The sequence below is a fragment of the Diospyros lotus genome, chromosome 3, assembly GCF_014633365.1.
Source record: "Diospyros lotus cultivar Yz01 chromosome 3, ASM1463336v1, whole genome shotgun sequence".
In the NCBI taxonomy this organism is placed as follows: Eukaryota; Viridiplantae; Streptophyta; class Magnoliopsida; order Ericales; family Ebenaceae; genus Diospyros; species Diospyros lotus.
Window position 1 is genome coordinate 15937631 of NC_068340.1, and position 17250 is coordinate 15954880.

Sequence of the window (17250 nt, forward strand, 5' to 3'; positions counted from 1 at the left end):
ATATTCTATAACTGAAAACTAGTGTTGTTAAGTATGGAGAAGATCTTAAGATGTAATGCGTAGTTTAAGTACAATGTTAGGCTCCTTTGTCACTTCAAATTTAAGTCATTCTACGGCTGCAAGATCACATTGTGTTGTTAAGTGAGCTAAATATCTGAGCGGTAATCTGTAATTTGTATCTGAGGTTGTGCTTTATTTGCGTTTTACATTCTACTTAAATCTGTTTTGTTCTATGCCTGAGGTTGTGCTCCTCATTCATTGAAGAAAGCCTGGCATCACATGCCCAACATTGCAATGGGAGTTGGTTTAGAGGTTTTGTAGTTCTTCATAAATAACTTAGTAATAACTTCATTTATATAACATGCAGGAGCATCTGGTTTGAAGCTGCTACTGTTGTTGCTGTTGCACCACCTGTGGAATTACCTGCTAGCAGTGTTCTTAAATCTGCTTTGGCAGGGGGTCTGTCTTGTGCACTGTCTTGTTCTTTGATGCACCCTGTTGATACAATAAAGGTGAAGATTTCAGCTTGGTGCATTTGTCTTATCTTCCTCCCTTTCCTTGCCAAGGCCACTTATCCTATTTTCACTTGCTTCAATAAGTGATAAATCCATGAAAGGAAAGCTGTGATGGTTACATTAATTCATTGCCTACAATTCATGCCAGAATGTGCATTTTTTGACTTATCCAATTACAGAAACATTCTATATACAAGCTACAGATGATAATGATGATGCTCCCCATAGGCCAGACCTTCTATTGTGTCTACATTGAATTATGTAAGCGTTCGTAGTGAAGGTCTTGTCTGTTGGCGGCCAAAACTGGATGATACTTTGTCTTTGACATATTATTATAATCTTGCATTGCAAATATTGTCATGTTGAAACCAATTATCCAAAATGAGGAGGTAGGAGGACATACCTGGTGGGGTATCTGTATCTAGTGGCTTGATAACTTTCAGCATGAGAATTAAGAAATAAATATGTGCTATTTTTGGTGGACAGGGTCTTTTTGGTTGAAAATCTTCTAGTTCTAGGTCCATTATGAACATGCAAATAGTTCACCAGTTTATACAAGTACATACTGCCTATGACATTGGATACCAATTTGTCAACTTCACAGAGAAAAGGTTGTGGCTTCTCTAGAATTGTTCTTGCGTTATCTTTCATGGAGTGGAAGGATCTTTATTTTTTCTCCTCAACAGAAAAACAGGTCCATCTTCCTTGATTTCTGGCTTGTTTTCTGTCTAAATAGCATACTAGTGAGTGAACTTGAAATAAATGGAGAAATTGGCCTCAGGCAGATTTGGATATCCTAGTCAACAGATTTGGAAATAGATGATAATCATTAACCTTAGGCTGACCACTAACAAATTACTGATGTAATCCAGCTTTGTAGTTTTTATGATAATTACCATTCTTCCGCATAAGCTTGAGATACTTTGGTTTGTTGCAGGACAAGGACAAAGAAAAAAATAAAAAAAAAAGCAAAGAAAATAATATAACTCTAAACAATTGAAAGGATGTCCACAAAATTGGCCTTGGTATAGTGTTGTTTCTTTTCCAGTCCTTCATTTGTGACAGACAATTGTTTAGTTGTTTTCCAGACCCAAGTACAAGCATCAATGCTTACATTTCCTGACGTTATATCAAAGCTTCCACAAATTGGAATCCGAGGGTTATACAGAGGATCCATCCCTGCAATTCTTGGACAGTTTTCGAGGTTATATTGAATTTGCTCCCCCTTTCTTTGACTCTCTTAGTGATTGTCCTACTTTTCTGAGTAATCTGTTATTCTGCCATTGCAGCCATGGGTTGCGAACTGGAATATTTGAAGCAAGTAAGCTAGTTTTACTAAATGTTGCCCCAACACTTCCTGACTTACAGGTACTACCTATATTTATATTATTTGGTAGTTCTCATAGTTTTATTTTTATTTTTTTTTTCATTTTTCCTTCAACTCTGCTTTAGTTTATGTATACCATTTTGTATAATCTTTTAGGAAATACTTACTCTTTTGATCACTCTGATAGAATGGGAAGTTCTTTCTCTCTTAATCCCTCAACCCAAATGGTCGGCCTGGTAGTATGAATCTTATTTTATCATCACATTGTCTTTTGTTAAGCCTAAGATCTCTAGCTTTTATATGTCTCGTCTTCAAGTTCTTGCAGTTTTTTATTTTTCTAATGCGAGCATCTCAACTTCCTTCCTCAAGAGTTAGGTTAGGACATCTTAGTAACTCCGAAGGGGACGTGAGATATATATTTCATCGACGCATAAGTTCAAATGAAATAAGACAAGCATTAAAAAAGATGAAAAATCATAAGGCGGTGGGACCAGATAATATACCAATAGAAGCATGGAAATGGATGGGAGAAGAGGGCATCTCCTGGCTAACGAAATTATTTAACGCGATCCTTAAAACAAAAAAGATGCCAGATGAGTGGAGGAAGAGTACTTTGGTTCCTATATACAAGAACAAAGAAGATGTTCAAAACTGTGAAAACTACAGAGGAATTAAGTTAATGAGCCATATCATGAAATTTTGGGAGAGAGTAATAAAGCAGAGGCTCAGAAAAGAAACAGAGGTATCGGAAAATCAGTTTGGTTTCATGCCTGGTAGGTCAACAATGGAAGTTATATACCTACTAAGGCGCCTAATGGAAAGGTATCGAGATTATCAAAAGGACCTACATATGGTGTTTATAGATCTAGAAAAGGCCTATGATAGGGTCCCTAGAGAAGTATTATGGAGGGTTTTAGAAAAGAAAGGAGTCCAAATAGCCTATATACAAGCCCTTAAGAACATGTATCATGGTGCAGAGACAAGGGTCAGAACATGCGGAGGGGACACTGAACCGTTTAAAATTATAATAGGACTGCATCAAGGTTTTGCACTAAGTCCATACTTATTTGCTTTAGTAATGGATGAACTCATTAAAGATATCCAGACAGAGGTGCCATGGTGTATGCTATTTGCAGACGATATAGTGTTGGTGGATGGAACAAAAGAAGGAGTGAACACTAAACTTGAGTTGTGGAGAAACAATTTAGAATCTAAGGGATTTAAATTAAGTAGAAAGAAAACAAAATATATGGAATGTAAATTTAGTAAGAATGCAAGAGTGGATGATGTTATAATAAAATTGGAAGACCAAATCTTACAAAGAAAAGAACATTTTCGATATTTGGGATCAATGATTCAAAAAGATGGAGAAATTCACGAGGATGTCACACATAGAATTAAGGCAAGTTGGTTAAAATGGAGAAATGTATCGGGGGTGTTATGTGATGGTAAAATCCCATTAAAAATAAAAGAAAAATTCTATAGGATAGCTATAAGACCAGTCTTGTTATATGGCTCAGAATGTTGGGTAGTCAAATACCAGCATGAGCAAAAGACGAGCGTAGCGGAGATGAGGATGTTAAGATGGATGTGCGGCCATACAAGAAAAGATAAAATTAGAAATGAAGTTATTCGTAATAAGGTAGGAGTAGTGCCAATCGAGGAGAAAATGAGAAAGAATAGACTAAGATGGTTTGGTCATGTGAGAAGGAGACCAAGAGACGCTCTTGTGAGGAGAGTTGATGAAATGGAACAATTAGTCAAAAAAAGAGGTAAAGACAGACTCAAGAAGACTTTGGGAGAGACATTAAAATTTGATATGAAGTGTATGGATCTAAATGAAGATATGACAAAAGACAGAAATATATGGAAGTCTAGAATTCATGTAGCCAACCCCACATAGTGGGATAAAGGCTGGATATGTTGTTGTTTTATTTATAGAAAGGCAGTTTATTTATAAGAATAAAAGCTAACATGGATGATGGACCCTAGATTATTCTTGCGTATTTTTTGCTTCTGATGCTAGGTTTGCTTGTACATTCATCCTTTATTCTTCTTTGGTGAACCTAGATCATTCTTGTGCATTTGTTGCTTATGATTCAAGTTTAGTGTGTTCACCATTTTTGTAGTCTTTTTTATCCATTTTGTTGGAGGAAGCTAAGGATTCATAAGAGACTCGGGATTACAGTTTCATGTAATCTGGAAGTTCAAACAACAAGATAAGGATAGTTTAGTCATAAGTTATCCTAATAATTGTTGATCTAAATCTGTAAAGTAGATAGCAAAGTGTTGTAATTATTCCTATAAAATAGGAGAATAGTTAGGAGGATTTTTAGCAGGTTTTTCAGGACTTTTGTGTATATATATTTTTCAGATCAATGAAATTATCTAGTGTGGTTTTCCCTTAATTCTTTTACCTAGTTTCTTCATGGTATCAGAGGCAAGTTCTTGTGGCACCCAATAGCTAGTGTTCTATTTCAGATAGGACTCTTAAAGCTCTCACAATGGCTAAGATTCCAACAGCAAGTGAGACTTCAACCACTAATCCTCTTCCAATGAAGAACATTCAAGTCCCAATTACTCCAACAATTCTTGACAGTCATTCTCTCCAAATTACTCTACACAAGTTGAATGGAACCAACTTCTGAGAGTGGTCCTAATCAATTATGCTTGTAGTTAGAGGGAAAGGCAAAGTAGGCTATCTAGTAGGAGATATTGCAAAGCCAAGCTTTGAGTCAACAACTTATGGAGTATGGGAAGAAGAGAATGCTATTGTTATGGCCTGGTTAGTAAACTTTATGGCGCCTAAGATTGAAAGAACTTATTTATTCTACAAGATTGCTAGTGAGATTTGGAAGGCTGTCAAGGAGATTTACTCAGATCTTGGAAACACAATCCAAAGTTTTCAAGTCTGGTTTATCATCTGAACCACAAAGCAAGGTAATAACTCTATTACTGAGTATTATAACACCTTGGTTGAATTATGGCAGAAGATGGACATTTTCTATGAGATCACATGGGAGTGTCCTGCGGATGGAAGAAAGTATGATAAGATGGTGGAGAAATAAAGAGTTTTTGACTTCTTATATGGTCTAAACTCAGATTTTGATGAAGTAAGAGGCAGATTATTCGAGATTAAGCCCTTTCCATCTACGAGAGAGGTGTTTGCTGAAGTAAGAGAGGAGAGTAGGAAGAAAGTGATGCTGCCTAATTCTAGTCATTCAAACGACGAGGTATATACTCAGAATTCTGCCCTAAACATATCTCGAGGAAAGTTTCCTATCACAACCAAAGGTGAGATGCAAAAAGATAAGTAGTGGTGTGACCACTGCAATAAACCCTATCATACTAGGGAAACATGCTAGAAGCCACATGGAAAGCCAACAAATTGGAAACCCAGAAATCAGCGAAAGGGAGGTCAGTCCAGATGCATGGTCGAAGCTGAAAAAGGGAATTCAACTACGTTTTCTCTAACAATAGATCAATTGGAGGCCCTATAACAGTTACTAAGTCAAACTAAGGTGCATAAGGCGGTTGAAAGTACAGATAACAATCCAATAGTGTCCTTGGCAGAACAAGGTAATACAAGTCACTCTCTACTTTCTCAGAAGTTTTCTACAAACTTTTTGATAATAAACACTAGAGCATCAAACCACATGATAGGTTCCCTCAAAATTTTATCCAATTATAAACCTTGTGATCAAGGCATTACTGTGTTTATGGCTGATGGCACAACCTCCTCAGCCCAAGGGAGAGGAACAACTTACATAGCAGGCTTAACCCTAAGTTCAGTACTTTATGTTAGTGTTCTAAAATGTAGACTTAGATTTTCTTTATAATGTTTTTGGTATTTTTGATATTGATTTTTATTTTTCTTTTGAGGGGATTTTCTTTTGAATAACCAAATTGTTCATACCAATTTCCTATTTTTTGCTGATCTTGCAATCTTATAGGGAAGGTATTTTGGAGGAAAATTCCAACTATGTTTGGGATTGGTTTGGCTTCATGGTTTAATGTTGGCTGTTGATTTTGGTTGAAGGAGAGGATCTGATGGTTAAGTTGTGATGATAGCTTTTTAACCCATGGGCTATATAGAATTTCAGAGAGCATGTGGGTTAAGTTCTGGTATAGATTGGCTATGTTAGCCATTCTATTGAGGGATTGAAGCACCTGATATCCTTCTAAGCCATCATAGACCCAGTTAACATGAAAGTCTTCTGGAGCATGGTTTTGATAATCAAGGTTAATAACAACAAGGACAGGTCCATTGTAAAAAGTATTGATGGGTGTAGTGTATGATCTACTTATGGGGTTAAGTTGTAGTTGATCTAGAAATCTAGATTCTACTTCTCCTATTTCCTTTGATTCTTTTGATCTAACTTCTTCTGCAGAAGAGAGATCATTTTTAGTTTCTTCTGATTTCTGATGATTTTCTAGGATGTTAATCCTATTTTTTGATGTGTTAGCTTTCATGGATTCTTCCTTAGTGGATTGGGCTGATTCTTCTAAGGTTTTCATGCGATTTTTTAGAATACCGTTGTACATCCTTTGGTTTGATATCCAAGTGAAGAAAGGGATGTTTAATCTAAGAAGTCTCATGATTTGATACCACTGTTCTCTATGAACACAAATTTGTTCCTGAGTATGATGACTATCATAGTACTCTCGGAAGATCTTTTTCTTCTTTGAAGAAATCCTTCTTAAGATATGGAAAGTCTATTTCAAAGGGTTTCTCTAGATCAAGCTGATAAGGTGGAGTCTCTCTATCAAAGGCTGATTTGTGAGAGATCTGATGAGTTTCCATACTAGGAAGTCTTTGGTTACCTACCTCTTTGTTATCCCAATATTGTTTAGATTATCCTATAGTCTGTTTTGATTTAGAGTGCAAGGACTGAGGAGTAGACATCGGCTGGTTTAAGGATTGTGCCATGTGAATCTGTGATGAGTGTTTGAACAAGTCTTTGATCAGTGTTATGGTTTCCCTCCAGTATTACGCAAAAGATGACTAACAACAATCTCATTCAAAATGCCTAAAGCTGCGTACGCTTCGAGTCAAGAAACACGAACACTACCCTCGACTGGTCCCTAACAACTACATGCAACGATGCAGAATGCACACAACCTGCACAAACCATGCAATATCCCCTTGGCTCTGATACCAAGACCTCTCTATGATCAGAACTTATATATGAAAATACTGAAAATAATGTTTAAACGCGAAAGGAAGCAAACTAAAATACTTCTTTATATAAAAACTTACAGAGTTATACAAACATGCTTTGATTTACAGAGACTGTTGCAAGATGATAATAGACTCTGAAGCCAGAGCTGGACACAGTCATACAAATGAAAAGAGAAAGGGGGACTTAGATACTTTCTGATGCAGAGATTCCTTAGAAGAGGCAACTGCAGAGCATACTGGTGATCTAAGATTGAAGTATGGAAGAGAGAGTTGGGGTATCGACCGGTGTCTTCAAACAACCTAGACACTCTCCTTTTATAGACATAAGGGGTTACAAACGACAGAATATTGTACAGGACTCGAACAGTCACTCATTAAAGCTAATTTGTACAGTGATGTGAATAGTGACAATGAATAGTGTACAGTGAATAGTATACGATGAATAGTGAACAGTGCCAAATAGTGCATGAATAGTGATTGAACAGTACGCTACAATAGCGTTATAGTATCCATCAATAATAATGATTCCAATTTGGCACATAGTGGCGTGCATTCTTCCTAGGAAAAGCTGTAGACAAGGGAATTTCGTATGACTTTTCTCCTTGTGACAAAAGGATTTTGTCCTTGGTTCTGAAACATTTCCTTCATAATTGCATGCACTCAAGTCTTCTGGTAGAGGATAATTTCTTCAAGATAAAAGACTATTAATAACCTTTTTTAAAGTATGTCTTTAATGCTGCTAGGGCTTAATACTTTTGCAGGGGCTTCTGACAAGTGTTAAAATAATTTGAATTTGCATGCTTATCTTTTGCAACTTTGCGCGAAGCTATCTGATTGTGGATAAGATTTCTGAAGGATGCTGATAAAGCTGATTCTGATAAGGTTGACAGGATTCGTGCTTATTATCCTCGAGCCAAGAGGACAGATGTTCGTCGAATGTCTGGCAACTTTAGGTAATATTTTCTGATAATCTTGATATTTAGAAGGATTGTTGAATAAGGATGAAGATATATATATCATAAATGTTTTTTTTTTTTATAAGCAATCCTGCTCATTGGATCTGCTAACCAAGCTTTATTTTCTGTCTTTCAGAAGACGGATGACTATCTTCTGTTAAGATAGAAAACTGTTGGTTAATGATAGTGGCAAGCTCAGCTGGAGTAATAAGTCTTTCTGTAAGCTTGTGTTGAAGGCTTCTAAGATCTTGATCTTCTGCATGAGTATGTGTTTCCTGTATAGCTGATAATCTGATATCGGGAATTTTAATGGTATCCCACCATCTGATCTTGAGGAATCTGATAGACTGGTTGGAGGGGTCAGAGGTTGCTGGGAATGTGGTGATGGCATAAGATAATTTAGGTTCTTGGTAATAATAAAATATGGGATAAGATAATGTTGGACGAAAGGTTTTGGTCTGATGATACTGATAATCACCTTTTGATTCTATAGGAAAGGTGTTAGGTAAAGGACCAAGTTTTTCACACCAATCAAGCTGCCATTTGGAAAAAGATGACTGAAGGTTATTATCAAAGTAAAAGATCCATGGGACTTTCTGATATTTATTTTGTCTAAAGAGGATGTTAGTCCAAGCGGTCATGCATTCCCAATATGAGTAATCATAAGAACTGAACTTCTAGGCTAATAAAGTTAAATTTTGACAAATTTTAACTTTAATGAAGGTTATTTGGTGTGGGTGATTTGTGGAGATGGAAATAGATTGGGTATGAGATAGAATGGTTTCATAATAGGTATAGGAAGGATCATCCAGTGTTGAAGGACTTATCAAAGGATAATCAAGCTGATGGTTACTTTGAGGGTGAGGTAGAGAAGTTGATGGATCTGATGGGTTAAACTGATGTTTGTTTGGAGAAGGAAGGATCTTGTTCCTCATAAGGCCAGCACTCTGCTGCTGGTATGTTTCCTTCGTGCATGCCCGAATGGCTATATTGTTGATTACATCCACAGGGAGAGGAATTTTACCTGGAGTGAGTGTCCTGACAATCTAAAGTCTTCTTTCTTCATTTTTCTGATATGCTGATGGACTGATAGGAACTTGGATTTCCTTATACATGTAATAAGAACTCGGAGTACCATACTCAATTAAGAACTGATACCTGGATTCATCTGATAGTGGGCCAACTGTAAGGTTGCCCATTTGATATCTTTCCCGTAGGGATCTTGCGACCACCATTTTACGGGTTGATGGACTTTTTGGCAAAGTCTCCAGCCATATAAACGGATTTGATGGGTCTTTACCACGAGCCGTTTGTTGTGGACTAGCCAGATCATTACCCTGGATCTGATCAGGTTGATGGTCTTTTATGGACTTAGATGTAAAATCATTTGATAAAACCATGTTTTGTTTATAAAAATATTTTTTTAGTAAAAACTTTTGATTATATAAAATAAGTAGGGAAATAAGACGGGTTACCAAACCTTGCTGATGCTAATACTCTAATCTTGATGGAATATAATGTAAAAGGAAGACTGATGTATACTTATGAAAACTGATGTTGTGATGCTTGATGAAATATGCAAGGGTGAGAGTAGTTGGTTGTATAAATTCAACTCCTACCTTGATGGCTTTTATGGAGAAATGATTCAAGGGTTTTTCTAGTATATATGAGATAGATGGAAATGAACATATACCCTTATTACACATGTGACCTAATGGATGTTTATACCTGATGTTAATGTTATGATTGTTTGTTGCTGTTAAAGATTCTTTGGTTTTCACAAAATATTTTGTTGGTACCAAACCTTCTTGGATGCAGTTCATGTCTGCTCCTGAATCTAATAAGGCAACACTATTGATGATGTAGGAATGGATTTTGAAAGTGATATTGATATACCACTTCTGATAATATTTAAGAACAAGGAATGATCATGTTCCTGATCTTGATGTTCTGATGAAGATTCTATTGAAACAACGTGGATACTGGGCTCTAATTTTTCTCTGAGATTAGTGACCAGCATCTGCTGATCTATCATATGGGCTGATTTTGTTCTTTGCTTTATCTTGTTATGCAGTTGAAGGAGAAACTGATGGGTTAGACTAGTGTCTTCCACTTGGTTTATCATTCTAAGCATAACCTTAATCTGATTATCCTTAATAAGGTATAATTGATGGTTGTAACGATAGATTTCCTCGGATGGGGTAGCAGGAGGTACTCTATCCTTGTCTTCTCCATCGGAGCTATTGGACTCTGATTCTTCATCACATGAAGATTCTGATGAGTTATTTAAACAGCTAAGGATGACTTTTTTTATCTTTTTTAGTTAATTTTAATTGTTGTAATTTTTTATTTATTTTGCAAGTAGAGACAAAATGTCTTTTCTGTCCACACCTAAAGCAAGTAGGGTCTAATTTCCTATCTATTATTTTAGGTTGATGTTTAGATTTTTGAAAGTTATTGGGTTTTCTATTTAAGTTTTCCCTATAATATTTTTGGTATTGATTTTTATATTTTTTCTGAGGGGATTTTTCTTTTGGATAGCCAAATTGCTCACACCAATTTTCCATTTCTTACTGATTTGTTCGTACCTTCTTACTAAACCTTTGATGATTGCAAAACTGCAATCTTGTGGAGGTGATAATATTTATCAATTCTCCATAAGTCTAGTCTGCATAATTAATGGGTCCTCCTCCCGTAGGTCTTTTTTCCCGAACCATGTTAGCAAAGAGTATACGGAGACTATTGATAAAGATCTCTTTCCAGCAATTCAAACCGCAATCATTGCGTTCATACAGCCTGTTAAGGAAGGTATCTTTATACCACTTGAAGTCTTCCAGTTTTCTACAGTGTAACCGGGTTAATAATTCTTTGTTCTGGGCACCACGTTAGTATAGGTTCATAGGAAGTGTAGGGTCATATTCTGGAGTAGGGATTCTACTGAGTTTGGGATTGGTTTAGCTTCATGGTCTAATATTGGTTGTTGGTCTGGGCCAGCCTTAACAGAAGAGAGTATCTGATTTCTCTACTTTGATGATAGTTCTTTTACCCACCATCCTTGTAATATTCCGGTAAGCATATTAGTTAAGGTTTGGGTTGCCTCAAGCTCTGTTTGGCCATGTTGTTTATACAGATTAGTTACATTAGCCATTCTGTTGAGGGTTTGAAGCACTTGATACCTTTCTAGGCCATCTATATTCCATTCATAGACTCAATCAGGATGAAAGTCTATAGGAGCATGAGCTCGGTGATCAAGATTACTAATATCAACAAGGGCAGATCTATTGTAATAAGGACTGATGGGGTAGTGTATGATCTACTTATGGGGTTAAGTTGAAGCTGGTCTAGAAAACTAGATTCTACTTCTTCTATACCCATAGAAGAGAGATCATCTTCTGTCTCCTTTGATTCTTCTGCAGAAGAGAGATCATTTTTAGTTTCTTCTGATTTATGATGATTTTCTAGGATATTAATACTATTTTCTGATGTAGTGGCTTCCATGGATTCTTCCTCAACGGGTTGGGTTGATTCTTCTAAGGTTTTCATGTGAGTCTCTAAAATCTTGTTGTACATCCTTTGGTTTGGTATTAGAGCCAAGGGGATGTTATATGGTTTGTGCGGGTTGTGTGCGTGCTGCATCGTTGCATGTAGTTGTTAGGGGTCAGTCGAGGGTAGTGTTCGTGTTTCTTGACCCGAGGCGTACGTAGTTTTAGGCATTTTGAATGAGATTGTTGTTTGCCGTCTTTTGCGTAATACTGGAGGGAAACCATAACAGTGATCAAAGACTTGCTCAAACACTCATCATAGATTCACATGGCACAATCCTTAAACCAGCCAATGTCCACTCCTCGGTCCTTGCACTCTAAATCAAAACAGACTATAGGAAAATTTGAACAATATTGGGATAACAAAGAGGTAGGTAACCAAAGACTTCCTAGTATGGAAACTCATCAGATCTCTCACAAATCAGCCTTTGATAGAGACTCCACCTTATCAGCTCGATCTTGAGAAACCCTTTGAAATAGACTTTCCTTATCTCAAGAAGGATTTCTTCAAAGAAGAAAATAGGATCTTCCGAGAGTACTATGATAGTCATCATACTCGGGAACAAATTTGTGCTCATAGAGAACAGTGGTATCAGATCATGAGACTTCTTAGGTTGAACATCCCTTTCTTCACTGATACCAAGACCTCTCTAAAATCAGAACGTATATATGAAAATACTGAAAAATACAATTTAAATGCAGAAGTATGTAAACTAAAAACTTCTTTATATAAAAACTTACAGAGTTATACAAACATGCTTTGATTTATAGAGACTCTTGCAAGCTGATAACAGACTTTGAAGCCAGAGCTGGACACTATCATACAAAGGAAAAGAGAAAGGGGGGCTTAGATACTTTCTGATGTAGAGGTTCCTTAGAAGGGGCAACTGTAGAGCATACTAGTGATCTAAGAAGATCGAAGTATGGAAGAGAGAGTTGGGGTATCGATCGGTGTGTTACAATGACTCAGACACTCCCATTTTATAGACAAAAGGGGTTACAAACGACAGAATAATGAATAGGACTCAAATAGTAAAAAGTAATGTACAATGAAAAGTGTATAGTGCTTGAACAGTAACGCTATAATGGCGCTACAGTACCCAACAATTATAAGAGGTCTTCAACTTTGTCTTCTTGTGGCCTCAAAAGTCGTGCGAATGGATAGCTCCTTTTGACTTTTCTTGAAAAGCAAACAATAGCTTGTCCTTTGCATGCCATTTTTCCACAAAGATGATAAGGTTGTAGATAACGTGAAGGATTCCTTCTGCAAAAGTTGATTTCTTTGTCAAAATTGCCAAAGCATTTGATAAGGCTGATTGAGTTGATTTACATTGGATCTGATAAGGATTATTAGAAACCTGAGTTACTAAATCAAGTATTCGGATCATCCGAATCATAGTCTGGGGCTTGAGTTTCTTCTTCATCTGTATTAGATTTGGATGTTACGGATTTTGTCTGTTCCTGAATTTCTGATAGAATTCTGGCAAATTCATCTGGAGTCTTGGCTTGGGCCATGCGAGCCATTAACTGATGTTTAAGCATGTCAAGCTCCCGAGTAGTCTTTGATTTCTTTCCTTTGTTGCAGAACTTAGGATTGCAACGGAACCACTCTGAATTTGCTGATTTGCTAATTCTGGATGTATCAAAATTATCCCACCATTTTACTTTGATTTGGCGAGTTAGCCATTTCCTGGTGTTAATGATTGGAACATCTGATGCTGATGGTAATACTGATATGGTGAAGTCTAGTGCCATAATCCATGAAATATTAAATTGCCTGTTATAATACCCCATATTTTCGCGAAGTTGCCACGTATTTTAAGTGAGTTTAAAATACCGAAAAATATGCTTGAAATGGCAACAAGTGATCGAATCAGTCGTAGGGAGTACCCTAGAGCTTAGATACCTAAGGTTAAAGGTATATTTTTGACGAGCGTCTCGAGGCGAGATTTATGACGCTGAAAGAAATCAAATCAGAAATGGTTTTCGGTTAAGCTAAGTTGTAGCCTAAAAAGACCGAATGATGGTAAGGGGCTTCCGAAAAATCGTACATATTGAGTAATTTTGAGTTATTAATTTTGGAATTTTAAGTATCTCGATAAATTTGATGTTTGAGGGTGTAATTGTAATTAGAGAATTATTCAAACGAAATAAGGATAAAATTAAGAGCTTATGTGGTAAAATATTGAAGTTGAGGACTTGAAATAAGGGCCAAAGTGTTATTTGAAAGAAGTTTGGGGTTTTAGCTTGGATTTCAAAAGATCAATTCATTCTAGTTTTGGATTTCAAAAGCCACTCAATTATGGCTTTGAGTCTTTGGAGTCCATGGCTAAGATTTTGACAAGTGGCATAATGTGATTGGTTGGAGAAATCTATAAAAAGGCACCATGGGTTCTTCTCAAATCATTCCAACCAAGTTTGAGGAGTAAAACACTCTAAGAGGAGGAGCTTGCTCTAGAGAGAGAGAAGGGAGTTCGGTAAGAAGGTAGGAAAAAAATGGCGAAGAAGTGGCGGAGAACGAGCCTCGTCGGAGTTGAGAGCCTTCGCCGGAATTCGCCAAAATCAGTCAGCAAAAAAGCGAGGTAAGTCCGATTTTTTTTGATAATCCTGTAGAGGGAGAAGAGAGGGTCGCGTAGGTTCAAACAGGGGTCGAATCAGAGTTAAAACGAGGGAGATATGGCCGAAATACGAAAACGAGGCGTTGTTGTTCGGATTCTGGTGCCTGTGCGTGAGTTACACGCGCCGGAAAATGGCTGCGCGTGAAGGTGCGTGGCCGACCTTCTTGGGGCCCGTGAGGGGTCTATTTTCCTTCAAATTTTTCAGTTATACCCCTAATTTAATACCCTTAAATCCTATGTAAAAATATTTAAGGTTAGGTTTACCAAAACGCATGTTTTCTACAGAAACCTAGGCCGTTTGCTGTGAAATTATACCGTCTAAGAGATAAACCAACAAGGTGAGACTCCATACTCCAAATCCTATTTTTTATTCTCTTATGAGAGACTTCTATTGCATGAAACGTGTTTCGTGAAGTTCTTACACATAAACGCTTGTTATTCTCTTACGTGAAATCATGATGCATATATGAAATGTATTTTTCTGAAAATTATATGCTATTGGCTTTTTAACTGTTGCATTTATAAAATTCGTATGGCCATACTGTTGTACCTATTTGTTGTTGGCCAAGGGCAAAAGTCGGCTATCCCTCGAGAGGCGTTATGCGTGCGCTATCGAGAAAGCTTTCGTGGAGAAGACCGTGAGCCTAAGGAACAATGAATGTGGTGCTTGCATGAGTGCTATGAAGTCGGGCCAAAGTGACATGGTTAGGGACCTCCCGAGAGGCGCTATGCGTGCGCCATTGAGAAAGCTCTCGTTGGAGGAGGCTAACGTGTTCACGAGGCACTTCGGAGTAGTTCTCGTTGTCTTCTCATACATTTTATACTTGATCATGCATTGATATAAACTGTTTTTGGAGTTTCTCACTAGAAGATTCATCTTCTAATTGGATTATATTCCTGGAATATTCAAACGTTCCAGGTTCGACGAGCGGCTCTAAGGGAAAGGAGGTAGCTGAAGAATAAGTTTAATTTGTTGTCTATAGTATGTTTAGAATATTTTCATTTATATGCGAACCTATGTATGTCTTGGATATGTTTAAGACGTTCAGTTATATCTTGCGAGAGATGATGTCCATGTAATTCATTTTGTAAACATCTTGAACAATTTTATGATAAATAAAGTATTATGGTTGTGAACCATATCAGGTTCGATCTAGCTTCCGCATTTAAAATTTTAATGCCTGTCTTAGCTATTCAATAATTGGGTTTGTAAGCTGAGAATGTGAAAATTAGGGTTTTTGGGATGTTGTGTCATGTATGACAGCTATTGAGATATGAAAAATTTTATATTCCCGAAATCCTAAGTTATAACACGCTCAAGAAATTTGAGGTGTTACAGTAATAGCAAAATAATATTGGATAGTTAATCCATGGTGCAGGCAACAAGGCTTCATTCTGAAAGAACTGATAAGCTTCTTGGACATCTGATGGTAGAATATCTAATGTAGGTCCAAACTTTTCCTACCAATCAATCCACTAATTTGGAATAGGAGGATTAAAGGTTTTGTCAAAGTAAAAGAACCATGATAGATTCTGATTTTTATTTTGTCAGAACAAGAGATTAGTCCATGTAGTAACATAATCCCAATAGGCATATTCTGCTGAATCGAGATTATTGGAAAATCTCTTGGTTGCCGATGGGTTAATTCTCCAGTTTGATAAAGTTAACAACTTACGGATCTTAACCTTCATGAAGGCAACTTCACTAGGTTCATTTCTATCCATGACGATAGAGATGTCAATGGATTTGGTGTCTGTGAGGATTTCTTCATAAAACCGGTAGGAGGGCAAATTGGGTGAAGCTTGGTAATTGTTAGGGTTAATGATGGTTTTGGCCAATTTGATTGGATTATTCTGATATGTTTCTAATAGTAATTGGCCTTCCAATGGAATAACTGATATGAAGATGGGTTTAACCTGATAGGAGGACTTTTGGATGGAAATGGATTTTGGTTGTGGTGATGTGGTGGATGATGAAGGTCTGGTTGCTGATAGATAGGACGGAGTCCTTGGTTTCAATGGTGTGGTAGGATTCAAGGGTGGATATTCAAAGGGTATGTTTATTTGATGTGGTGAATCGTCGGGTTTGTTTAATTGATGAAGTAGAGGCTTGAGCTGATGGGATTGGTTTTCTGGCTTCTTTCTGTTTTGCAATATTCATAATGGTTGTCTTCTGATTCCTACAAGAATGACCATAAACCAAATTATCCATAAGACTAGGAAGGTGCTGATCTAATGATTTGACCAAGCAAACTCTGATAGCAATATTATTGATAATATCTGCTAGAAGACTGATATTGCTAGTGCAAAATTCCCGAATAATTCTGATTCTTCTTTTTTCCATCCATTCATATAGGAATGGAGAGATAGTATACTGGATCTCCTGATACAAGTAATATGGGTCAGGTTTCCCATATTCAACAAGGAACTGATATTTGGATTCGTCTGATAGGGGGCCAACTGTTGGATCACCCATCTTATACCTGTCCCGTAGGGATCGTGTGACCACCATTTTATGGGTTTTTGGCAAAGCCTCCAGCCATGCTAACGGATTTGGTAAGTCTTTACCACGAGCCGTTTGCCGTGGACTAGCCAGACCTTTACCCTGGGCCTGATTAGGTTGGTCGTCCTGGATGGACTTTGTGTTTTTGTGAGTTGATTCTGATGTCTGAGGGAATGTAAGAATAAACAGATTGTGTGAGGTTAGATCTGAATATAAAGACTGGGCTTTAGAAAGAGTCTGATCTGCTGATAAGAAAAGTTCTCTGCAGGAAAAGTTAGGGATAAAACATTTTCTAATAAAATTGAAAATAACTGATAATACTATTTTTATTGATTTATAATTTATTATTAAGAAATTCTGATTTGAAATATAAGATAAGAGATAAAATTTTAATAAAACTTTTAAAATTTCATCCTGATGTGCGTGAAACTGATGATGTTCTAATCCTGATTTAACCTCTAATGCAAATGATGGAGAAATGCGGCTCAAGTGCAATAGAGAAGGGTGCTGATATATGTCTGATTTGGGTCCTAAGGGGGGATTCTCTTCCTTAGTCTGATTACCACTTTCCTGATGAGCTGTGTTTTGAGACTGATTGTTGAGATTA

At 37.0% G+C, this 17250-nt stretch overlaps 1 protein-coding gene across 3 annotated transcripts in view; it reads left to right on the forward strand.

The window, feature by feature from the left end:
* Positions 1-17250, forward strand: part of LOC127797024 (uncharacterized) — a 69925-nt gene that overhangs the window by 14407 nt on the left and 38268 nt on the right. For 2 of the 3 annotated variants that reach the window (XM_052329478.1, XM_052329477.1), the window contains 3 exons: positions 368-512; positions 1604-1719; positions 1805-1883. In XM_052329478.1, coding sequence (XP_052185438.1) covers positions 368-512; positions 1604-1719; positions 1805-1883 — 340 coding nt within the window. The remainder of the gene's footprint in view (positions 1-367; positions 513-1603; positions 1720-1804; positions 1884-17250) is intronic. The other variant, XM_052329479.1, reaches the window with a different exon arrangement.